Genomic DNA, 27,377 nt, shown 5'->3' on the forward strand with positions numbered 1-27,377 from the left:
GTAGAACTAGTCAGGGGATTCGGGAGGGCTTATCACCCTTATCACCCTTATTGTATTTTGGATATAATTAATCTCACTGCATAGGTATATGCAGATAGCAGTCACTTGGATTCAGATTAACTCATTCTTTAGTGGCAATACTTTGATCCCAGTTTATGGACACTGACAAAGGCTGATGGAAGATTAATTCCTTCGGTTTCCCACAGACCAGCAGTATTCTGCAACAGCCTTCTTGCTGTGCAAAGCCAAGTGCCAGCGATCCGATTTGGAACTGATAGTTTCTAACTATACCTCAGTTATATATAGACAGTCTATATATGCTGGTGTAGCCTACCAGTTCTGCTAACCTAGCCTGATCCAGCTCTGAACAAAACCAAATTCAGGCCTTCAGAAAGATTAGGATCAAGCCTCAAGAGATCCAGCCTGAGGACACTAAACATAAGTACTTATTTTCGAGTGCCAAACTCTACATGTAAGACCCATGTTATTGAATTAAGATACTAAACAGGGAGTATCTACACACCTAAGTCTGTGATATAAACCCAAAATGGTAGAATAACCTGCTTATGTACCTGAGAAACAGACCTTGCATTTGTAAATTTGCAATTTATAAATTTATAGGCAAGAATTTTTTTTCCACTGTAGCTGTTCAACTGAAGATTGATGTGCTTGTGTCTTGTCTAAGCCTGCTTGATTTAAAAACTAAACTCAAGGTGGCATAGTGTGACCTCTGAGATGAACAAGTATCTTTGCTAAGATTTTGATGGGATATGCTGATAAGACCAAGTACAATAAAATGCATTGATAAGGTTAGAGGAATCCAAACAAAAAACTTTAATAATTTTCTATCTGTGAACTTCTCCCAGAACTAGGACACCGGGCTGGATCGCCCTTTCATTCAAGAAGATGTTCAAGACCAATTTATTTTCTTTTCAGGGATTCTCTTACTGTCAAGATCAAGTGAAGTCTAAAAAGGGCTTTTGCCTTCCCTCATTCAGCCCCAAATCAACTGATTTGAGACAGAAGGAAAACTGATGTAAACCAGAAGATGCTAGTATTTAAATTAATAACAATTTGAAATCTGCTTTCTTTTCCTTCACAAGAATAACCCACTGACAAATGGGCAGAAATAAGAGTATCTCAGCAGTCTAGTCTAGTAAGATTTCTGTCCATGTGAACATATAAATAGTTCATTGCAGGAAATTGATGACACTCCCTGGCCTCTCAGATGGAGAATATGAATCACTGCAAAGTTGGGAATGTAATATAATGGTTTCATAAAGGACAATTATGGTAAAAAATATAGCATTACTTTATATCTCTTACAGTAATTTCCCCAACTCCATATTTCAGAGAATAAAAACTATTGTAAAGATTTTTAAATTTACATGCATCTGCCCTGTCAGGGAAAAATGCATGAATGGATGAAATATTTATCCTTAGGGAGACAGATATAAACTGAGATAAAATTCTGAAACTTCCACACCTATTAGATTTGCGATATGATTCCCTTCTTTAACACACAGACTAAGGTAAACTCTCTGGGAAACTCCCCAAAGAACCTTAGTAATATATGTTCTATGACAATTTAAATAGCATTTTCACCAAATTTTCAGAGACCAAGAAACTCAGCTCAAAAAATATTCACATGTCTACTTAAGCAAATACAAAATTTCATCCTTGTTCAACAGAAATCTGAAACATTCATTGAAAAACTCATATGTGTCTTTAGGAAGTGGGTAAGTTACCATGAGGACGACTGAATTATAGTTTATTAGTGGTTTCAGGGAAACTATTTCCATGGTTTTCCACCCTAGTATTTTACTTCTCTGATATTTACCAGAGGCGTAACAAATGAATAGGCAGTTATTTCAAGGATTCTCTGAATCCAAATCCTGTCTAACTGTGATAGTTTGTTCAATTGCTCATGCCTTGAGCTGCTTTTAGAACTGGAACTTAGAAAATTTGAACTTCCAGATTATTTTCTCATCCAATATGTTTAAGCATATTGAAACCTTCTCACTCAAAACCCCTATCCTGTTATTTTAGGGTTGCTCATCTGTTGACAGGCATGCTCTTTAAAAACTGAAACACACTTTTTGAAGTAGAGTATCAGAACCTTAAAAAAAACAAGACCAAAATTTATCTCTTTAAGCCTTGACAATGATCTTCAGCTCCTGACAGGACATAGGAACTGCCATAAAACACCCATATGTCTCCAAAGCTTCTCTCACAAAAGGGGTAGTGGTAAATATTCTTTCCCTAAATATCTCCCCACGTTCTAGCAATCAGCCTTTCAGGACATCTTTGAAGACAAGGTCATAGTTTCAAAAAACCCTCTGCTGATCTTTTCTTGTAGGAATTTATGTAATCTTAATTTTAACCTATTTGTATTTTCAGCCTCTTTAACATTCAGTGACAAAAAGGTCCTCAGGGAAAAACACAAGATTGCTGCCAAGATGAGAAACTAGGAGTTGAGACAGCTAGAGGCAATGTGTTTGTGTGACTCCTTCCCCCTCACTCCAGTGGACTAAACGTCCTCACAGGAGTTAACAGAGATGAATCTGTGCAGGTAGAAAAAAATGTCTATTTTTTTTTTTTTTTTTATCTGGTATGGCAGTGATTGATATAGCAGCAGAAATTTTTTTGGAAAACGGCTTCTGTTAATAGGATCCATAAATCTTCTTGTACATACTGAGGAAAAAAGCCAAACAAACACACAAACAAACAAAAACATCTTCCAGAAGTGAAGAACTTTAACTGTGTACTGGGAGAAGAATTTTTAAAAAGCAAACAAACTTGCTACGGGCAATATAGCACATAAGGAACAACAGAAGGTCACATACTACTCTGGGTACTTTCTCAGCTGAGAATTATAAAACATATGAGACACAACTGCTACAGAATGTAGTTGCCTGCCTGCACCTAACCACCTCTTTGGTGTTCTCAGACATCAACCTGGTAACTCAAGTCTTCCAGAAATGACCCAAGAAATCTTGCTGCACTACTCTAACACAATAAATATCTTATTTCTTGTACTCTACTGTCAGCCATCAAGAAGTCAAGGTTCATCTGAGTGCTAGAAACTACCTAAGAAATATGTTATTCTGGGCATTCTCTTTTAACACTTGCTCTGTCAAAGACCAAATGGGACCAGAGGGTTGTTACAGTGGCAGTCCCATTCTAGAAAACTGACCTCAGTCCTTGCACATACTCTTGTGATCTCATTATTAAATTGTAGACATAAAATGCCAAATGATATGTTTGAGTCTGTGAAATGTGGACATTGAGGTCTCATCTATATCTCAGATTTTCATCACCTTGCTAGGATTATATTTCTTGGTCAGCCTCAAAGGAGAGCAAAGTGAAAACAGATCTACCAGTTCACCCTCTTGCTTATTAATGTCCTGAGACTGCTTTTCCCAGCTGGGCAAATCACATTGTCAGCAGCAAAGCAAGCAGTGCAATTCTCTTACAAAGCATTTATTAAACAAAACCAAGAGAGCCACTGATACCCAAGGTGATTATCAATCACTTAGCAAAGAGGCACAGCTAATGCTCTGGATCATGTTTCACCAGGACACACTGTGGAAAATTTTTGTAACTTCAATTTCCACTGAACTTGCTGGTAGTTCTACTTGAAAACATAACAATATAACATCAGTACATACTGCTGTCTCACTTGAAAACATGTAGCTGTAGATATTGTGGTAAAAAAGGAGTTAGTATTGCAAAAAAAGTGAACAAATATTTCCAAACACTTATAGGGAACAAGCAGATTTTATTGGTTCATTGCACATCAATCCTAAAAATGTGTGCCCCTAATACTACCTTCAGATATATAAAGATAAATTTCTGTATTTACCTGGAAGAAGGGAGCAAGCTTTGGATAGCAGTGATAAATACCAGAACAATAAATGCACACACCAAGTTTGATTTGAATACTTCATCCCGCATTTGAGAATACTAGAATAAAAAAAAAAAACATACACACATGGAAAAGTAAATTAGCTGTTAATACATGAAGTAGTTTCATTAAGCCTGATGTAATAGGAGGCATGGGGAAAATTAACACAGTGCGCCAATAAATCAATAAACCTGAATTTTCTTAGAAAAAAAACCCCATCAAATAAATTGTTAATAATATGATAAAATATTTTAACCAAGAGAGCAAAAATATGTAATTTGCAATACAAAATTTTTCTGCTTTGTTCAAAATTATTTACTTTAGAAATTCTGAGGTAGATACTAGGAGCTTGTGCTGCTAAATATTTAATTGCTTATAAAATACTTAATAATCAGAGAAACCATGAATTTTCTCACATGAAGTCAAGCACTGGAATGATCTGTGATTCTGCATGCATGATGGCACAGAGATGTCTCCATGGTGGCCAAATTGAGGCTGGTCTGTTATTTTTTATAATTTTTTTTTAAGAAAATTATGCAGTTAGAACATTCTGTGACTATTTGGGATGCTGGGATGCTGGCACTCTGTATCCTAAGAAAGTCAGAGGCTGTGTGGAAACTTGGTGATATAGACATTCGCCAAATGTAAAAGACTATTTGAGGTGCATTATTATAAAGATTTATTGAAAAAATATTTTTCTCCAGCATATCAAACAACTGAGAATACTATCAGGTTCTTTTTTTAATGGAAATTACCAAGTAGTGGAGTAACAGACACATTGATAGACCACAGTGGATCAGTTAAAATGGAAATATTAACCAAGTCCTCAGCTATTATTTATCATTGCTAATTCAATTAAACTGCATCTGTTTACAGCAGATGAAGATTAGTCCATAGGAATATGTTTTGTAATTCTCTTTATCTTTATGGATGCCACCAAAGTTTCTTTGCTTATAAGAAACCCTGCAAAGGCTTGTCCCAGTAGTTTTTCTTCCTCTAAACAATAACTTCATTTTGTTTAAAGCTCTGCTGTTTTAAAAGGGCTGAAAAAAAAGCTATAAGAGTTAAAGCAATATCAGATACCAGAATCTCTCTCCAGAAATTTGGAAATAGGGAAAACTGCTGTTATAAATGCCTAGAAATCATTATAATATTAAAAAAAATATTAAGAAATGTGTCAAGGACATACACTGAGAGAGTTCAGCTTTGAACTGGATTTCATAGCTGATTTGCTCTTGAAGGGAGATCCTAGCTAGACTTAGAGTATTTTCCCTACATGGACCTTTGGTTGAGACATTGTCTCAACATAAGCATCTGATCAAAACAGTCTCAAGCTCCCAGATGGAAAAAAGATTTCACTTCCCCGCTCCTATTTGCCATGAGTAAGAGATGGGGCTCATTTGCTGTTGTTCCTCATTTTGACTCCTCCTCTCCTGTGATTATACCTTGTGTCTGCTGTTGGCAGTATCACTTTGGCATGAATTTTGATAGTGGCCACAGGTAATTCCACTTCATTTTGCTGCTGGAACCCCAGAGGCACTGACCCTGATTTTGTGTGCAAGGAAACAGAACTGCATCAGTCTGCATAAATAATGGACCAGAGGCTTTTTTCAAATAGGGAAAAAGAAAGGTATTTTCCTTAAAATATAACATGAAATCCCAACTGTTCCATAGGGAAATTAAGGCAAACTAGATGAATGAAACACAAACATAGAACGGCCTACTGTGTTGAGAATTATGTCAAAAGGATGGATGCTGTGTTCTAATCAGTGGCAACATTGTGATGAGGAATCGTTGGCATCCCTAGGCAGCACTGACATAAATGATAAATGTAGCAGCTCTGTAGCAGTCTACCCCTTAATGACTTGTAGAAGCAATTGAAGGATTCACTAAGCCTGAAGGCCCTCCAGAAATCATGGGGAGGCATGTGGCCAAACAGAGCTGTGTAGAGTGGTAGGAAGAATTGCGATGTGACCTTGTCTGCAGCGAAAACCTTCCCTGCAGTACCCCACAGAGCCACCTGTGCTGGTGTGACTTGCTCATGGCCGGGTGAAGGCTCCCGTGGGGCTTGGGCCATTTACCAGCACTGCTTATCCATGTGCTTGCCCACCCTGCTGGCTGAAACGAAGAAAGGCCAGGATCCTTCTGCTGAGTAATGCTGCTTATTCCTCACCTTTCTCTTCCAAAGCCTCTTTGAAAGGGAAGCACCAGTAATATGACAGGCTTCACATGTTCCCCTAAAGAAAATGTTTTACACTGGGGAGGAAAGTTTTTGGCCTTATCCTGACTGCTGCTCTTTGACTCAGAGAGGACCTTAGAGATGAAAAGGGAGACCACGTTTGTTCTTCATCAGAATAATGCTGTAAAAGTTTCTGCAATACAGGAGAGGAATAGAAGAATATGTTTCAAGAAGTCTAAGACAGAAGAGGAAAAGAACTCCTGAGAAGAACAAAGAGCAGACAGAGATCCAGTTGCTGACCAACAATAGAAATGTTGCTGAACAGGCACAGAGTTTGCTCAGGGTCTCTTGCAGACCTCCTCGCAATGGGAAGTTTTTTATTTGAAGGAAGGAGGTGATGCCTGTGTCTGTTGAGATACAGCAAGCAGGAAGAGCAAAATTGTTTTCATGCTCATGTAATTTCTCTTACCAGTCAGAAATTCTGACACAGAGAAACTCAGATATTTAGGTCTAATATTTGAACTAAGAAAACATGTACTTTGAAATTCAAAGCTCTTTTGATATTTCCAGTGTGCTCACCTCACAGAAAATACATAAATGTTTAATGTCTAAACCTAGCCTGTTTTCTAATCCAAATGCAAATATGGAGGAAGACTTTGAATATCTTTATACAAACATTTACACAGGAAACTTTCTTTAATAAATCCCTACCAGCATGTAAAATTCCCTGTCCTGTACCTCTGCTTTACCCTTTATGAAAGTACATGGTATGTATATTTTAAAGTTGTTGATATTTAGGGAGATCATCATGATGATATCTTTTAATTATTGGAATAATCTGAAGTAGTATCAGATTTTCCTATGAACTATTATATACTTGGAAATTTTAGTATCTTTTCTTGCTACCATCAGAAGTACTTTCCTGTGATGAGTTGCTCCATCTGCCTACATGCTATTTGTGAAAAAAAAATCTCTAGTTAAATTGAGTGTGAATTGTCTCTAAATGACATATCAAGCATTAATGAGTGAAACACAGCTTAGTAATGACTAGTCCATTTCAGTAAAGAATCTATAACATATACCAGGTGTGGTCCTGCACAAATCTTATGAAAAATGAAATATTGCAGAATTCCTGTGGAAATACACATAATGCCTCAGAGAGTTAACCCATTCTCTAATGTAACTGCTACTACTTGCTGTGGAATACACATTTATCCTATCACCAAAGAAGGACAAAAAGCAATGACAAAAGAGAGGAATGGCAAGATGTTCCAGTGGCTTAAACTGCGCTGACATAGCTGTTATCTAAACCAATATAAACCAGGATCTGTGATCACTCCATGGTACTTTTGTGCATATTGATTCCAGAATTGTTTTGTGTTTTTTTTTTTTTTTTCCTAACATTTTGAAATCTTAAAGGAAGAAATATAGGAATTTCATGGTTAGTGTAAACCAGATATCTGGACTTGCTTTATAGTTAAAAAAAATGTGAACCAATGCAGACTGTTTAAACAGAAGCCCAGTCTTAAATTTCAGATCCATTCATGTCATCCAGTGATCCCACACCATGGTAGTCCTGTTACTAATGCAGGGAGAAGAAATATAGTTTATTGTTCATGTGGTTACTCACTTTTCTATTCTTTGAGGTACAGAACATTGACACAATTCTCACTGAACAAGGTAAAGGTAACACTTCTTGGCCAGGATCTCAGCTATTTAAATCTGATTTTTCTGTGTTTCCAAAATGGACTAGAAGAAGGGAGAAAGTGGCAGTAATAAGATGTGATGGAGGAAATATCTACTTTATGTAGGAAAATAATTCAAAAATTATTTTTTCCATGACTTCCTGAAACCTATGGTTAAACACTAAGGTTATAAGGACAAACCTGTAATTACTGTACAGGCATGGAGGAGGAGAGGGACATTTCCCATGCTTTTCATAAGATAATTGCTCCTGTCTACAACAAAGGGGACACTATGATTCATCTTCCCTTAATCCACATCATTCCTCTGTATCCTGGTACATTCCCCATCACTATCTGAGCACACTCGTGATGTCCGAGCACCCTGAGCAGAAGCAAGGAGATTGCTGACCAGAGGCTGTCCAGCTGTTGGTGGGGGATGTGCCAGAACAAACAAAGCAGTGGTGACATTTTGTAAAACTTTACTCCTTCCTGGTATGAGAAATCAGATTAATTTATGGAACAGAAAGAAGACTCAGTCAACTTTGCTGAATGAGTTTTATGTTTTTATTGCCTGTGCAATAGTTGGGAATTAATACCTAAGGAAATATTGAATGAAAGCATAATTCTCCAAACACTGCAGCACAATTCTCCACTTACTGGGAAGAAAATGTAGCAATATCTTACTGGGAAGAAAATGTAGCAAACCTGCTAAAATTTTAACTTTTAAATAGGCTTTTTTTTCATTCAGATGCAATTAAAATCTTTATTAGTGTTTTAGATCTGACCTATGTAACATGATAGATTAGGACATGGATCTTTTTTAGTTTCTTAAATTGCATTTAAATTGAATTCTAGACTACCCTTATATTTTTTCTGTGTGGCTAACAATTGTGAAACATAAAATAATAAGAAAGTTTATTTTGTGCATATGGGATCTGATTCTGCACAGTGCCCTTTTACACCAGCCCATGCTCAGGCCTTATGTGATTAAATAGAACAGTAAGGCGAGGTGAGCCCCTAACAAGTTTGCTCATTCATCAAGTTGTTTGTGATCAGGCTGTTTCCTCCTTTAACCAAAAAAATCAGATTCTTTCACCATATTTTTTATTTTGTTTCTTGAGAAGATTAAAGATTATCATGACTTCTGGGACTTTATGTAATAATTCATTTGATATAGGACATCTTGAATTTCTCTTGCTCTGGGTCCCTGTCAGCTTTGCACGATGACTACCCTGAAAGAAGTATCTTCACATTTTCATTTTCAGCAGATAATTATTTGTGGATAATTTGGTTTTGGGGATTCTACCTTGTGTCTCAGTGTAAATATCCTCACGAGGAAATGCAATTTTGTATTTCTGTTTTAGCAAACATTTGTTGTTTCTTCTACAAGATTACTAGTGCAATAAGGGCTTAAGTATACTTCAAGCAGAATTTTTATTTTCCAGTTGTCATGACATAACTCTCACTAATCAGTCTTGCTGAGGCCTAGTCTCTCATAAATCAAGTAAAATGTCTGTTTTCCATTGGAAGTTAGAGTGATGATGGAGAGGTGAGCCTCCATGCTTTCAATTCCTCGCTATTTTTATTCCCTTTCAGTCAAGTGCACATAGTATTGCAGACCTGCTGTTGCTGCACTGTCATAGCATATGAGATTATCAAAGAAAGTCAGTGAAATTATTTGAGATCTGTGCAACTTCACCCTGTGCCATCAGCTTTCAAGGAGTGTTCTCCCATTACCTTATCTTTTAAAACTTATAACTTACGTCTGGATGTAGTCTGAAAGAGAAGTTAATGAGATCATATTGCTGTTGAGAAGCAGCAAAGACAGGAACCATATTTAGCTCTTAGAAACAGGTTTTTTAAGAAGGATGTTTAAAACAGAGAGTTGAAAAAATTACTCTTGACTAGAAATAAATATTGCAGCTGCATAGAGGACATCAGAGGGATTCTATGACTAAATGGAAGGAACATATCTATAAAAATATAGATATATATTTTTTGAATAGAAATGTAAGTTTTTTAATGTGCTCCATTACTGTTAGTGCCAAAGTAACCTGTCATCTGACAGAAAACTCCTTGTACTCAATACAAAGTTCAACCAAGCCAGTAGCTGCTGTTTTCAGAAAATGAGTTTGTTCAGTGTACATATTTTCCAACAACGAAATGCAATCATTTCAGCATTATAGCACCTGCATCATGTCACTGTGTATTATGAACTCTAGCTCAGCCCCACCTTTTGAAAACTGAAACAAAATGAAAAAGAAAAAGAAAGCAGGAAAAAACCAACACAAGCCAGAACCTACAGCTTTTCTACTTCAGTGAACATTTATTACAATTTGAGTTGTGAATAATGCAGCTACCAAGCCCCAGCTACCTTATGCTCCAGGCTGGAGTCTTTAAACATCAGTGAAAAAGGCTTGATATGCTCTCTTCTCAATTTATCGCCACTCCGTAAGTCGATGGTGTGCTCTATTCGCTTGTTAATTTCCTCAGGCCCAGACTGGACATGCAAAGCTTGTGCAAGATGGTTTGGAAGCAGATTTATTGAATTTCTTGTTAGGGCAGCCAGAGTCTAGGGGAAAGCACATGCAAACAGAATAAACCTGCTGGTCCCCTTGGGTTAAAAATGCAATGTTTTAGTTCATGTTGCACTGCAAACCATTCCATGCAATTCATTCAATGAAATCTATAGAAGTGTAAAATAGTAACTCTGTTCCACTAGACACATACAGTACATTAAGGGGAGCATTTTAATGCCTTATTTTTTACAGGCTGGGAGGTTTGTTGCTGCACAAAGCATTAGGACTATATTCCACTTTCCAAATATGATATTTAATTATTAAAGCATGCATGAGGGGAGTACACACCAAAATCACAGCAGGATATCTGACTCAATGGTGTGTTTTAATAAATAAGAATGGAAGCCATAGAAAACAAAACCCACAACGCAGGACTAGTGAAGTTTTTCTTATCTCAAAGTTACTGGATGTGTGTAGTTAAGGAACAGATCAAGAAGTCAGGAGTGAAGAAGGTGACATTTCTGATTACTTCAGCATGGGTTTTCAGATAATATGTTCTTCTTCACTACTGGTATATTTCAGCCAATCTACATTACAGTTAGACTATATGATTTAATTTAAATGTAATTCATATTAGTATTTAAAATACCATCTCAAATGCATTATTCCTTTGGTATTTCAATGACTAATAAAAGAAAAAAATGAAAATATTTTTGCTTCACAAAAGAATTCTAGCAGATATAGCATGAAGGGTGTTTCATCTTCAGCAAAGAGTTAGAGTTTGCTTTCATAAAGAGAATAACTCATTCCCATTTTATGGTGCCATTTCATGACACAAACCACAGTGAAGCAGCTCTTTCCCACTTGAATGGGAAAAGAAACTACCACTGTAATATTCCCAAGGGTTAAGAAATGTTAATGAATGGAAAGGATGTGAACCTTCATACATCATAGAATCAGACATTTCAGCATTATTTTGGGTGGGAAATAAAATTCGGCCTGAGAAAAGTTATTCCATAGGTCCTTCCTAAAAAGACCTTCAGCTCTATCTCCTATTGGGCATTGTTGAAACAGGAGCTTAGGATATTTTGTCACCAGATACCCCAGGAAAGCCAATTTCTTCGTATCACAGGATTACATTGGGCAAATGCTATAGGGAGGTTTCACTTCTTTATATTCAAACTGTAGTAAACAAACATATTCTAATGAATCTTGGCCAGCACATTAAAACACAGGAAGGGTCTCAAGTACCCACTGCCAAAGCCCAGGTGACAACTTTCCTTACAATCCTAAAATCAAGTTGATGTACTCTGTAGTCACAGATAGTATTTCATATCCCATTTTATTAACAGTAATTTAAGATCCCAAAATAAAGGCAGAAAATCTTCCCTCTGTTTCAAAGTGAAAAGCAATTTTCCTGTTTGTTTAGTAAAAAAAAAAAGACTTCAGTAGAGAAGGTTTGGGATGACACTCTACTTGATTCCTCCCTTCTTCTGTCAAGCAAATAACTATTATCAACATTAGGAGAAAAAAACAGTATCAAAGAAACTTTTCTCATGCTTAGGTTCTAGATATGTCTGAATTCATATCCTGGCCTTGGAGGAAACAATCAAGGCAAGTGGATAAATGCTATATTATTACATGCTGTGACACTACTTTTGTTTAAGTACTCCTATCTCTTATTAAACTGAGCTAGGAAGAAAAGCTGTTATCAATTTTTGGTGGCTGAATGGGCATGAGTGTGTCTGAAGTCCCTGTTAAAGGGTAAGATCATATCAGATGGTGGTGTGTAAATTTATTTCTCAGAATTACCTTGTATTTCTGCTTCTGTTGATGAGCACTTAGTTTTATTTATACAATGCAAATTATCTCAGTTCATCCTAGTAAGTGACTATATTTTGGTTAAAATTCTATTTTTAGCTGTGGTTGATATGAAGGCTTGTCTTCTTGCTGAATGTATGAAGTGTTTTACAACTCATGGTAGATGAACATCACATAATATCACCACTATGGCCATGGTGCCTGTAGTATTTTGAAAAAATAGACTCTGAATTTGCATTTATATTCACAATATAACAATGAAATTCATATTTGTGTTTCATCATTTTCTCTCTCTCATATACATGTACATACTTTAGAAAACTGCTTCTCTGTATTTAGAAATTAAAAAAAATAAAAAAAAATCATACAAATTATAGTCTCAAGAATAAGTCCTAACGACATTTTGTCTCTTTTCCCCCTCTTTGCTCTGCATCTCTTAAGACTTCTTTATGCAAGCACAAAGAAATATTGATTCTTGCTATTATCTCTCCTACACTTTTGTGAGCAGCTCCATGGAAGACACAGCTATGAATTCTATAATGGGCTTTTGAAGTTTTCTGAAGCTGACAATAACCATTCATCATACAGGAACAAACACAAAGTTCTGTTAAAAAAAATCTAACCAAACTCACATCTGAAATGGAAAGAAGATGAATTAAAACAAATAATAAAACTGCAACTTCAGACACATTTTATAAATAAGGAAAATTTTTAATCTGTGCCATTTAGAAAACCTTAGGAAGGTTTAAAATTATTTTTTTTCATACTGCAAGCATCAGGTTTTGGAAGGAAATAGGAAAACAAAAGGTCAAATGCTTAAAAACTGCTGGGGAGTGCTGGGGCATCTCAGCACAGAAATAGCAACAATAACGGTGGGGTAGCTGTAACATGTGGGTACCTTCGTTTTGAACTAATTTCCACCCTTTTGTTTGGACTTGTCTGTCACCTTGGCAGGCTTTTAGTATAATTTCTGTGCTCACAGTTAAGCTTCACTGCAACCACTACTAAGATACACCTACTGAAGACACATTTTAATGTGCTGTTTTTCCCTAATTCACATCCTGACAGGTCCATCAGGTGCCTCCACCAGCACATCCAGTGACCATGTTATGCTTTCAGCTACTCCTTTTGTAAGGTACGTGGAAGAAATCCAACTTAAACAGCCATAAATTCATTCTAGAGGAGGAGGCCTTTACGCTTTTTAAATAAAGTAACTTCTCTCCAATTTTCTTTGCTTTATGAAAGCAGCCCAGACACTTGTTTCAATAACAGAAACCTCCATTTATATTGGGAATACCTGAATTTCAGACAAGAACTCGCACTCTTGGCTTACCTCACGATCAGAGCAAGAGCACATAGTGATACTTGGGCTGTAGTTGTAGTTGTTGATAATATCTGTGACTGCCTATATAAAAAGTGGTTATTTGTGTCTTACTCACATAAACACATCTACAATTCACTGATTCAGGCTGCTCATAGAACACAAGTTTGAGGTAATGAGTGTGGATTGGGATAAATTTCAGTTTGGCTTAAGAACACTCCAGAGATTTCTTTTCACATGCTTCCTAACATCACTAGAGTTAAAAGTGAGATACGTGTGATCAATTGCTCAAATTTTGCTGTAATTTGTGTTGGGTAAAGAAATAATTTAAATTCTATTGGCAAGTATTCAAACATGCAGAGTGATTCACTGCTGGGTTGCTGCTTCGACGATTCTCAAAGCCTGCTGCTGACAGTGACCTTTAAGCTGCTTAATTAGTGTTATTAAATGCTTATTCTGTCCAAGACTGACACACCTCTGGAAAATGCTACTACATCCTAGTATAATTTAAATCTATCATTGCATTTTTTAGCTAAAATACATTATTTATGAGCAATACTGCCTATTGTCTCAACTGTAAATTAAGAATTACATAATAATTGAATCATACATAGAACAGCAGATTTTTAAAATCTTGTCTCCACCGAAAGCTTATTGTTAAACTGTGTTATATAAAATTACAGCTTTTCCCAACACCATATCAAATCCTTAAAAAAACCCAAAAAACTGTGAGAAACTGTTCTAAAAGTAGATTGTTTATTACCATAAGAAAAAAAAAACAAGTTTTAAAGAGACTGTTAAGCTATGCCTATTTCAATTACTTTCAAGGCCTTTTTACTAGCACTAGGAGTTGATCGATAATTGTATAAACCCACTAATCTTTCATTTTTTTTCTTCGTTTTTGTTAGCATCAAGGCCAGGTTTAGCTGAGAAAATGACCAAAAAAATGAAAGCCTACTCTGCACAGATTTTTTTGGACTATAGAAATTAGAATATCTTAAAGGGAAAGAAATAGAGAAAGATCACAAGAGATTCACAGCATCATGCACCCATATCTCTATTCCTAATGAAATGACAATATAGAGACAGGTCAACAAAATATAGAGAATACTGTAAGGCAGTGTACATGCAGATACACAGACGAACAGAACATATATAAAACAGGTGTTTTATATAACAGCAAACTGCCATGCTCAAATTCAGTTTGAAGAGATGAAGACACTGCTGTGGGCTGACTGATTGTGAAATTTAATCACTTCTGAGCACATTTGTAAGAAGCAGAAGACGGTTGACAAAAGCAAGACCTCCACACAATAATGCTTAAGGTTCAACAGACGGTTCAGACAAGTAGGAATAAGGATGTGCGGCAGAAGAGATGTCGTTACAGATCCCTCAAAGAAAATGAAAGAAAACTTCAGCTGACCTTGCATCATAAAGACTCATCAATCTTCCAAGTGCAGTGAGAAGAGTGGAGTCTGAGGGCATTTTAACCCTTCCATCTTTGATTCCTCTAAACAACCAGACTTCACAAAATGATTTTTTTTACTGTACCAGAACTGTTGGTTCCCAGGTTTCTGGCAATCAGTCATGCAGTGCTTTTGGAAAATATTTGATCAGGAGAAGTTCTATTATCTCATATTTCTATTTAGCTATAGATGTCCTTCCAGTCTAACTCATCTACTAGTGAACTTTAATTGTATCTTAGAACATGAGTTTTTAATATTTACTGTTACAAAAATGAGAAAATAAGAACAAGGTGCTTTTTTCCCCCTTCTCTCATATATCAATAAACTACTTTACGTGTTTTCCTATGGGAAAATGCCCTTTCCCTCATCTCTTTAGCCCTACAGTGAAGCTATGTAATGAGATACATACTCTGACTAGAATGTTCCAACTAGTTTAGTAACATTAGATTTATTTTTAATTACTTCTTCATGGCGTGGTTCAATTAAAGCTAAGCCATGAGACATCTAATTTCATCTGGGAAAAAGAAAAAAACAAATAACCCAAAATCTATGCTTCACTGGCATTTTCCCAGTTTAGTTACATGATTTTTTCTGCCTTGAAACTATTTGTTCAATCCTCTGCTGTTACAGTACACGTTAGAATAAAGGTTAAAGATGAAGTTGCCTCCTCTGAGGCCTCCATTGTTGAAGTGCACTCAATCATGCATTCATCTCAATGACATTAAAGGAAGTTTGACTTACGTTTTGTTTTCCCACTATGTTATCAAATGGAAGTTCAGGGCTCCAGGATCCCTCGGTAAACGTAGCTCCACTGTTTCTCCTGTCAGAGGAGCTGACAGCCTCTTTCACAATATCTTCAGGTAAAGTCAACAGACTCTCCTCGGGTTGTTTAATTAAATAAGTCTCAATGTTATGTTTCCTCAGGAATTCATTGCGCTCTTTGCCGTGCCCTTCTTCAACTTTATAATCCCCATTCAGGCAGTCCAGAGTGGCTTTGGAGATATGAATCCTCCTGAATAAGTGAAATAAGTAGTAGCAAATTGTAGTAGATTGTGCTCTACTACACATAGGTTAGAAGGAGGTTTTGAACTCTACATTGTTTAACATCATGGATAAATAGAAGGCTTTCTATTGCAAACAATGAAAATTAAGTAGTGCATTTAAAAACATGAGCTTTTTTTTGTGGTCAAATAATCTCAAGACATGTTTACATCAATAAGATGTCATTAATGCACAAAGTCCTGTCACAGGAAAAACTTTGACATTTGTACCTGATACCTTTGCTCATAGTTAATAGTTAAATGGGAGATATTCCCAAGTAAAATGTTCTTCTGAGGGAAAGCAAACTGTACTTCCGGGAAGTATGTAGAGAGAAAAATAAATGGTAGGTATCAGAGCAATTTATGTGAAGGTGTTTAATTTCCTTCAGTTTCCTGAGCTAGCTTAGAAATTTGAAATTAGTAGTCTAATTGCACCTGAAATAAATTAGGGAAATAAGGGAACTCTCCAAAGGCAAGCAACGTAATCATTTCTATCAAGACTAAACAATGAGTTCAATAAACTTTGTCAAAAGTGAAGCTGAATTTAAGAGATTACATGAAAAAGAGTTAATATTTTGCAACAGTATGATAGGAATTTGGATGTCTTCCAGATAAACCATTTTTAAGGAGTCTTCAAGTTCCTGCATGTAGGAAAATTGCAGACACCTCTAGAACCCATCAGCATGGTTGGCTGTACTATACTGGACAATGCAGCATCATGAATGCAGTAAGAGCTGTTAATTAGGCATTTATCTAGGCCAAAGAAAAGAGTTGTGGACTCTTTACACCAGCTGATTTTTTAAACTTTGGATGTATGTAACTTTCTGAAAGACAGACTTGCATACATATTCCTAAATTCACAGTGAACTGAAATTCTTGATCCTTTCTCTATGGCACATGCTGCACTACTTTTCTCAGGCGCCACAATTTGGCTTTCTCCTGTGAAGGAAATGGTCCTAGCACACCCCTTGGGAACTTCTTTCTGTAACTCAAAGGATGCCAATACAGAATTGAACTGCAAAATATTTTGATGGAATAAAAGACTATGAGGGCATTTATGATGTGTATGCATTGCTAGAAAATAAAGTGCTGGTTGTATTTAAGCAGTATGAAGTGCCCAGGAGTATTACAACTTGGCACAAACTGTCCATGTGGAGCATTAAATATCATCTAATTAAAAGATCAAAAATTTGTAACCCAATAGTTTTTTAGGCTGTCTCAACTTCCCTGCTTCTTCCCAGGTTTTGAATATGTTTCTAAAGTTGTGTTGTTATAATGATCACAGAGATTAGTAGTATTTTGCAATGAAAAATCAGTAAAACTCATTATAAAGCCAAGTAAAAATGTTTCTCAAATATAAGCAACATTTGGCCTGGACTTAAACAGCAAAGCATGTGACCTCAGAAAGATGATGAGTTTCCTTGCTCTAAGAAATCCAAATAGGCTAAATAGATTTAAATAAAGTACTAACCTAAAACTAAAGAAAAAAAATAAAAAAGAAAGAGAAAGTGATATACTAGTTGCCAAGGTGACTATCTCTCTCTTTAGATTCAACAAATAGAATTTAGGAAATAAAGCCCTGAAATATGGATTTTATGATGGATATGATAGCAGCTTTACCAGAGTATAGAGATAGCTATTAATGTGATATCCTTAAATGGGCCAAATACTAATAAATAGTGGGCAGATTATAAGTATTTTCTGGCTTCACCTTTTGTACTGTACTTAAAAAATCTTCAAATGTGGAAAGATACCTTTTAATTTTCTACAAATACAGTACATTGGGAACCTGAGTATTGAAGTCAAAAAGTATTGCCTGACCTACTCTTGAAAGCATCTTAGGCTCACAGTGTTAGATGATACCTGTCATTGTGACATCATTGCAAAATTAATTATTACCTAGGATTCATGCAATTCAGTACTGGAGAGTAATAACTAGATATACTAAGTAAAAATTATGAGAAAATGGAATCCTGGTAGAAGAATGTCACTGATTACAAGATCACAAGATTTCCTCTCAGGTGTTTTGGACACATTTTTTACTCTTGGAAAAATGGGAATTACCATTTTTTTCTCAGTGCTCCTAACTGCCTTCTCCCATGGCAGCTGGTCTGTTGGTTTATGCTCCTTCTGTCAGGTGCAATCTCTCCCTGCAGCACCGTGCTCATGGGGGCTCAAGGGGAACAGGCAGGCATTGAGGGGAAGAGCTGAGCTTCTTCTTTCCTGCTCTCAGAGTGAGTGAAAGGATGTTTCCCATCCTCAGCTGTATCTCTCCACTATGCCCTCAGGAAAATGATGCAGTTCATCTTTGCTCTTATTTTAAACTGTGAGAACAGGACTGCTCATAACCCCAGGGCAGCTTTCCTGGTGAAGCTGCTCTAGGAATGGGAATAACTTCAGTATTACAAAAAGTAGGGGGATTTGGATGCTGGTTACAGGGAGAAGTAAAGAGAGGATGAAATTAACTTAACTGATCCATTAAATCTGCTCTGCACACTAGCAAACTGATGTAAATCACTATTCTGAGGGACTTGGTTCATTGCTGTCATATACAGGCTTTGTTCTGCTGGCACACTGATACCAGGAAATCACTCTGCTCTGAGAGACTGAAAACCTGCCAGACATTTTATCTACAGCATTTTAGCTGTGCATTTTCTAGGTCATTCATTAATAGCCACACAACTTGCACACATTAACAGCAATAAACTCGGCTTTTTGCAGGTGTGAATGGTGAAACTTAGATGATTAATTCGCTCATGTGAACAAAGCATCCTTAGTCATCTGGGGCTACCATGTGGGACAAGCAGTAGACAATGAAATTTTTTCAGAAATTTTATACATGGGTGACATATGCAGAGTACAGAAGTTGTTCTCAAAGCATACAGAATTTAATTTTCTACTAATTCTTAGAATATATATTACAATAAAGGTTTACTATGTAGAACTCTGGATAGGCCTGCATTTGCAATATATGAAGCAAATTTCCTTCCAATTTCCTGGGAACATGACAGCTCTGACAGATCCTGATGTGTGTATAGGGAGGACAGCACATGACTCAGTTCTGATGACTTAAAATCTCTTTCATTCAAGGTGACAGCACCATTTAGATTTTTTTTTCACATAAAGATGTCTGCTGCTGCTATTGCTTCCCAAATTCCATGGCTAAAATTGGAATTGTCTAGGTGATCTTTTCTACATCTTTCAATAATGGCAGGTGGAACTGAAAGCGAACAGAAGATTCCTGTAATCACTACTGTTCAAAGCTAGGATTTGTAGCTTCCAAACTAGCAGGATATAGAAGCCAAATCAAGCAGAAATTACATTCAACTTTCAGGTGAATCAGCCACATCAGACACTGAGACATAGAAAGAAACTAGGTTATTTTTAGTGGAAAACCATACATTTTCACATATAGACAGGTTAAGATAAATATTGCAAAACTTCTATTAAAGCATCAAATTATTTAAAAGACTTCCCAGAGATCCTGCTGTTTCTAACAACTTGTTATTAGACTATTGACACATGAACACATAATTCTTTCCACAGTTTGTGCATTATGAAATAATACAAATTATAGCTTTGTATCTCTTAGTGTCATTTAAATGAAAAATGTGAGGGAATGAAGCTTGGAAAAATCTCATGAATGGTCAACATCTAACTGGAAAATTTGGGCTACCTCTTAGGACTATAAGGGCTGAAAACAAAAAATTGATCATTTTGAGAAAATCAAGGGTAACAAAGAAAAATGAATATTTTTGTCTTGTCTTTTCAAATGGCTCTACAAGCAAACAATTTCTACCTTTTTTGCCTATAGCCTCACTAATCCTTGCCAACTGCAAAATAGCAATAAAAAAGGTCATACTTGATGAAACCATGTAAGACAGTTAATCTCTTGGCAAGGTTAACAGTGTAATGTGCTGGCAGTGTTTCCTGACTGGGGGAAATACACTTTGCCTTACCCAGGAATTCCACCTGACTCGAGTTTGTTTGCAATATCCACGTCCCATGACCAGACATCAAACTGCCACTTTCTCAGGCCCAGCACTCCACACAGGACTGATCCAGAATGAATCCCTATTCTCATGTCAATGTCATGCTTTGTTCTTGATCTGACATATCTGTTAAACAAAACACACAAAGAAAGAAAAAGACCAGACTTTTGAAAATATATGCCACAATTTTCCATATAATTTTGAAAAGGGTATGATATAAAATATGATGTCAATTAGCTGTAAAATGCAGTCTAGCCTGTAAAACGAAGAGAGAACTTTCTAAATAGCAGAGGTAGAAGTAGTGATAAAATTATTCTAAAAGCCAGGTTATCATTAGGCACTTAATTGCATGCATGGCTCAGTGGCACACTTCTTATTTCAATCAGACAGAAAGGGAATGATAGAGAGTGAAAAAGATGTCTGAGTGAAAATATTTTGTTTGACTTATTGAGTGCTTTAGGTTGGAATTATAAAAGGTTCAGGAAGTACAGAACTGTTGGAACAGCATGGAACAGACAGGAACAATAAGCATGGTTCAGGAATAGGAACTATTTTCATCAAACCTGTCTATTATTTTATATTTTTGTGTATTTTTTACTTAATTTCAACTTTAAAAAAATATTATTTTATTGATTTGGATTTTCCAGAGTTTCTTTTTGTCAAATGATTATCTTCATTAAATTTGTCCAGAACACCATTTGCTCTGTCATGACAACTATGTGGGTTTAAAATCTGTGGGGTGGTGGTGACTTTTTCACCTCTCAAAAATAAACACAAATGAGTGTATTTATTAAGAGACTGCTTTTTCAGTTCTGTTTGTGTGACAAAAACTGTTTGCACCAGAAATAGTGTTAGAGCTTGTGTTCATTAATCTTTAAATTGTGTGCTCAGGATAGGAAAAGCACATTGCTACTGCTGGTTTATAAACCTGCTGTGTCTCTGTAAAGGGCCTCATCTCTACAGTCACTGAAGTCAATAGAAGCACAGCAAGATCACACTACAGAGCAGGGAAAGAATAAACAGCTCTATTTCTCTGCTCTGAAGTTAACTGCCATTGCCTCAGATGCATCAGTAATGACCTTGACAGATCCTCTGTAGAGGAGAAAAAGGTAAATTGCTTTCTGCATTCAATGCTTGAGCTTTCATTGTTGCAATTGAGCAAAAGCTCAATTTGTAAGGGGAAAAAAAAACCCCCAAAAAACCAAAGAGTTCTAAAATGGAAACTAGTTGCACAAAAATGTGAAAGATTGAAAATAAGGAATTCGTCATTTCCCTTCCCTTTGTATTAATAAGCTTGGAGAAAGGCAGGCATATGATAAGTCTCAGTGCAATAGATTGCCTACAGAACCTGATTATCATATCAGGAAGCCAATATATTTCAGATATCTAAGAGAAAAAAGTTTTAAATACTTAATCATAAAATAATAAAAAAAAGAAACTTTGAGAAGGGATTTATCTGCATTCTTATACTTAGAGCTTATAGTTTTCTTCATTTCATGAAAGCAAGAGGGCTTGACATATTAAAATTTTACAAACAATTACCTGTCCCTGGAAGATGGGATATGCAACAACTCCTCCACATTGAAGCACTTTAAGTGCTGTGAGAGAAGCTAATAGAAGTGAGACCACAGAGATTTTAATCTCTAAATAATTTTTGAATAATTTTTATATGATACAGAAATATCTAAACTGACACTCATAACTGTCCTCCTCACATGATTGTTTCCCCAGTCTGCTTTTTCCTTTTGTTCAGACTAAGATAATTATTTCTCATTTTATGTTTGGATTTCCTTATCTTGAAATAAAAGATAATTGTATTTAGAGGAAAAAGTGAACAAAAAGCTTTTCATTGAAAAATGCAATCAATAAGAAAGGCTTAAGTTTAATAAAATGTTTTAATAGCCTATATTTATGTAATCTTTCTCTATACATATAGACACACATGCTATTTTATCAATTTAATTTCTATTTTACCAACTGTCATGTCCTGTGAGGAGCAGCTGAATGCTGTAGGTTTGTCTAGTTTTGAGAAGAGAAGAATGAGGTGTGACCTCGTTGCTCTCCAACAGCTTCCTGAGGAGGGGAAGGGGAGAGGAGATGTTGAGCACTTCTCCCTGGGGTCCAGTGACTGAATGTATGGGAATCACTCAAAGCTGCATCAGTGAATGTTCAGCTTGGACAGTAGGGAACATTTCTTTATCATGACTGTGGCCAAACAGTGACAGGCTCTCTACTGAGGTGATTGATACCCCAAGCCCATGATCAAGAGGCATTTGGACAATGCCTTTAACAAGCTTTAACTTTGGTGACCCTTGAATTGGCAGGCAGTTGGAGTAGATGGTCACTGTAAGCCCCTTCCAACTAAAATTGATTATTCTATTCTATTCTATTCTATTCTATTCTAGTCTAGTCTAGTCTAGTCTAGTCTAGTCTAGTCTAGTCTATTCATTTTAAATACTGTAAATTGCAGTCTTGTATTTGTATCTTCTATGAGAACTAACACATGCAGGCATCACCGAAGAGGTACAAATGTTGGTGCAACTGAGCAATGTTCCCCTCTGTTTCCAGAGTGCTCACTAAGGATTCCTGGAGTTAACTTCTCCTCTGTCATAAAAATATGGTGATGGGCTGAGAAGGCTTTGTCATCCTCCATAAGCCACAAAGGACTTCTGCATTTGTCCTAAACCTCACACAGATGTGCTGTCCACGCCACCTCCTGCAGTGCACTGCAGACACTAATCAAGGACCTCTCCCCCTTGCCTTATTTGTCTTTCACAGTCTCCCAGCAACTCTTCATGTGCTGCTCAGGTGATATTTGATCTCAGCTCTTTATCAGCAGACAGAGGGTATTTGGCCCCCTGCCTGAACCCCTTGGCTGAGGAACATTCTGTTTTTGTCTGCTGCAGTGCTGGTGCACATGCAGGGCTCTGTCTTTGCATCCTCCTCTTGTCATGCCCATGCTCCTATGTGGATAGGTGGGAAAATAATTGCAGGAGGGGACTTGATTGCATGAAGTCTGAAATATATTTAAACAGCCCTGTCGAGGACATGAATCAAAGCATATCAAAGAGTGGTCTACTCTTGTTCAAATTACTTTATTATTTGCAACACAAGAGTGAAAGCAGAAGTGCTGATAACCTGTTGTGAAAACAATAGTCTTCATAAAGAATAAACAGTTTACTTTATTTCAAAATTTCTCTGCAAAGACTAAAAAGTTTAAAAGTCAGGTGATTTGCTAGAATGTAAGAAGTTATGGAATTATTCTTTTTATTTAAAATTGGGAATGATGTGGGTTGAAAAGACTTCTGAATAATGTAAAGAAGAGAACTTGAACTTAATAATGGTCAAATATAACTCTCTAGCAGCCAGACTACCACATACTTTAGGAGGCCTTGTTTACATTCAAGTACAGGAAAAAAAAAAGCCTGAAATAACAAAGCCTGGATCACCTTCATCAACAGCGGTAGTTCTAATTTATTCAGAAAAAAAATCCTCAGAAATAATAGCATGTACTAGATAAAAAATGTAGAGGAAAAAAAATTGAGAGTCAGTTTTGCAAAATCTCAGGTATTCCCCATCTAGTTCTTCTCTCTCTTAAATTTATTCAACTGTCAATGAAGATTCTAATTAAAAAAATGTATTTTCTTCAACTACTTCACAGGCTTTCTGTAGATACATTGAAAAAGTTAATGCACAAAGATGCATTATTGATAATCTATAAAGCAGTCCTCTTTGCCTCACAAGTGCTTTGATATCTTATCCAGGATGAGGTAACTGTGACTGGTGTTATTTTTGCTATTCATCTCATTTCAGTCTAGCCAGAGATAAAAATATTCAATGATTTTAATTGGATCTTGGCATTTCCTCCTGGTCAGCATTCTTTGATGGGTATTTGATTTTTGTGGTGTTAATTGAAACCTTTCTTATTTGCATGAAGAAGGTGAGCCAAAAGTTTGCTTTTCAACCTTTTCTGCAGCTGTCAAAAATCTGAATACCCTGGAATTCAGGCCCTGAAAATTGAGAGTGACATGGGCAGCTTCTGTACTGACCAGTTCAATTGTGCAAGGTTATTACTATGCTTTGAGATTAAAAGAGAATGCTTTTTCATTCTCAACAAGCCCGTTCACATCCTGTTCCAGACCATTTCTAGTAGGTAATTTGAATGCAACTTCCTGATTTTGGAAGTGAATGACTTCAGAAGAGTGGAGTTGGCCAGTCTGTTCCACTTTTTCTTAGTGATGGCTAAAATTCTCTGGGATTTTTCAATTTACCATCAAAACTTGGTCATTATTATCCTCATGCAGGTGAAATATGAAAGTCCATGTATTCTGGTTGAAGTAAATAAGCTGACTCTGCTGAGAGTAGAGGAATTGACAGGTGATCTCCTGTGTCTCCTGCTACCTGAAATGTCCTTTGATCATGAGGTTTGGTTATATAGGGAACATTTTGGTTGGACTTAACAGAATTATGGAATTTTCCTAAAGGAATTCAAATGCTTTTTGGTGCTGACGTGACAGGATAGTAGATGAAGCGTGGGCAGTGATCTTTTCAGAGTGACTCTGGGAACTGTGTCATGCCTGGGAAGGAGATATCCATTATTTAAAAAAAGCTAGGTAACAGGATACACTAAGCTACTGAACACTTTGAATTGTACAGTGCAGGCAATGTGATTTGTGGGATATAAAATTTTGTAGATGAACTATACACAAGTTGAATTTACAATTTAATGTAGATATTTTCCCAGGGAGCCAATTTAATATAGCACCAGGATGAGTTTACCTTGGATTTAGAACTGTAATCTAATGTAGGCAGAAACTATTACCTGGAGAAGTTTCATACTGTCAGACCTATCACTAATATACCTGACTTGTTCCGAGTTCAGACAGAAACTGTAGCTACATAGGCAGAGCTAATACTGCTGTATTAATTTTTCTTATGTTAATCTGCTCTGAGAAACAGGAAAATAATACAATATCAGGGACCACACACAATATGATTAGAAGTTTGCTTCTTGATTTCAAAAGTATATTATAAAAATCTATATAATCATATATGTATACATATACATATATATGTATATACACACAGTCCTATGCCATTTTTCCAAAGTGGCCTTGACTGTGTTTCATGGTGCATTCAAAGGAAAGAGGTCACAGAAGTACATGAACTCATTCATCTCAACCTGATTTAGTTCATATCATCATCCAACAGCAAAAACAGAGAAAGCAAATTATTCTGATGTTCTCTCCATTCAGAGTCAGTGGGTGAAACAGACATGTGGAGGTGACAAATGATCAAGTCTTGGTGAGAAACCTATATTCAATCTTAGAATTGTCTAAAAAGTGCTGGCTGAACTTGTGACTATGTCACAATATCCCTTTCCACCACCATGCAGAAATGAAGTTAAGCCTTAGTTTTTGGGTTTGTGAATACATGCTCTCTTTTGTGAATCAGAGCTGATTGCATCGTAGGAAGAGCCTTGTAGATAACAGGAGAAATAATCTATGGAAGGAATCCAGAACTGGATGAATTATATTAATATATGATTACATAACTAAATAATTTATAAATAATGGAATATGAAAACAATTTGTGCCTTTTTTACTGCCTGAATAACTTGTTTAACAAGAATTGATCACTTCATGATTTTTGTTAATACTCAACAGATGATGATAAAAGCAATAAAAGCAATTTTTTAATGCTAAAAGCAGAAAACCTGCCAAGGCAGTCAGTCTTCTAAAATAGTGGAGGTATTTTTGGTTGTGGGTTTTGTTTGGGTTTTTAGTTCTCCTTTTTCTCCCTCTCTCATTAATTTACCCTAATATTAGTACCTAATTACAGACTTTTAATGAAGACAAGCTGTTATTTAATTTCTGGAGTTTAGCCTATAATGCATGCTGGGACCATTTAGTCTGTCATAATAGTTACTCTTTCAGATGATTTTAGTGGGAAACGATCCAACAAATGAAACAACTCAGGACTCCTTGATTTACCAAACAAATATGCCAGCACAAAGGTTTTTTGAATTTCCTCTGTTATATACATTGTGCCATTTCCATCATTACAGTATGAAAGTGAGTCCTTGAGGAGCTGAGTCTCACACAATTTCCCTTCCTCTCTACTCCCAGTCACAGAGATTTTAGGAATAAGGATATTTGAGAAAACGGTGTTATCCCTGACAAAAACTTAGCTGGGTGATAATTGTTAAAATGAATTATCATCTTGTGACTAAACATTCCACTGGAATCCCATTTCCATCAACAGTCAGTAAAGACAGGCATTGATACAATAAAATTAAACAAAATGAGATTTATTGTTGCATGAGAAAAGATGTGAAAACCAGTTGAATAAAAAAAATCCTTGTGAAGAGCTGTGAATTAATACTTTAATTAACATTCCAGCTGCAGATAAACAGAATTTACAGGTCTTTGGGTTTTGCAGCACAGATGGAGTAAGGATTTTTTCTCATGCCCAAATGTGGTGAAGCAAAACTGCCTTACTTTGGAATAAATATCTGATTCTATGGAAATTTCCTGTGGTTGAAAGTTGCCCATTGATTGTTCTCAACAGTTAAGAGAGCAAAGAACAAAAAGACAGATTGGAACAACAATATTAATGCTTCTTTTATGGGATTTTTAACCAAGCATGGTGATGCAAAAAAATTACAGAGAAAATAATGATCTTGAATTATTCTGTTGAGTTTTAAACAGTTCTTTTCATCTGCAAAAAGAGTAGTGGAGCTGCAAGACTCAAGCTTAAAATCAAATTGTAGAGTCCCAATTAACAATAAATTAACAATTTAGCTGTATGGATACAAGCTGTGGGAAAGCACTCAGAAGTCCCTTGTGAGACAGTCTGTCCATGTAGATTTATTTTACATGTTGTGTAATGAAAGGATCTGACATTTTTGTTCATTCCCTTTGACCATGGAGACATCAAGGATAATAGAAGGAGTATTCAGCAATGGTATCCTGAGATAACAGGGGTTTTTGGGTGCTGCCTCACCAGAAGAGTTGTACTGGTCAGTACAACATTACCAATGTGAATGGAGAGAAATGTTTGTATAACTTTAATGCAGCTCTCCAATCTGAATGATGATTTTGCATATCTTAGGTCATCTACCTATTATTTTAGATTTAAAAAGATTTATTTTATTAAATTTTCTGATGGTGATAAAATTTTTCTATTAATCAAAATGTAATTTCTGTTGTTTTTAAATATGGTAAAATTCTGTGGGGACCAATGTGATAAAAAACTCACTTTCATAAAGAGGATATTTTGTGTGAGATATATATCTACTTCTTTAATTTTAATTAATAGACTGTAGCTAATTCCAAATTCTCTCAGAAATGGGGGCAGAAGTATTTCTAATATTCCAGGGCAGGATTGGTCCTCCCTGTGAAACATATATCTACTACTTTAATTTTAATTAAGACTGTAGCTAACT

General features: G+C 36.1%; 1 protein-coding gene across 2 annotated transcripts in view; it reads right to left on the reverse strand.

The window, feature by feature from the left end:
* The window catches only part of ADCY8 (adenylate cyclase 8), a 117,239-nt gene that overhangs the window by 25,524 nt on the left and 64,338 nt on the right, over positions 1–27,377 (reverse strand). Inside the window, exons 6-9 of one of the 2 annotated variants that reach the window (XM_021542360.4) lie at positions 19,898–20,056; positions 15,640–15,910; positions 10,146–10,343; positions 3,866–3,966 (exon numbers count right to left, since the gene is read on the reverse strand). In XM_021542360.4, the coding sequence (XP_021398035.1) occupies positions 3,866–3,966; positions 10,146–10,343; positions 15,640–15,910; positions 19,898–20,056 (729 nt within the window). The remainder of the gene's footprint in view (positions 1–3,865; positions 3,967–10,145; positions 10,344–15,639; positions 15,911–19,897; positions 20,057–27,377) is intronic. The other variant, XM_021542361.4, reaches the window with a different exon arrangement.

This window comes from Lonchura striata, chromosome 2 (genome assembly GCF_050655825.1).
Source record: "Lonchura striata isolate lonStrDom1 chromosome 2, ASM5065582v1, whole genome shotgun sequence".
In the NCBI taxonomy this organism is placed as follows: Eukaryota; Metazoa; Chordata; class Aves; order Passeriformes; family Estrildidae; genus Lonchura; species Lonchura striata.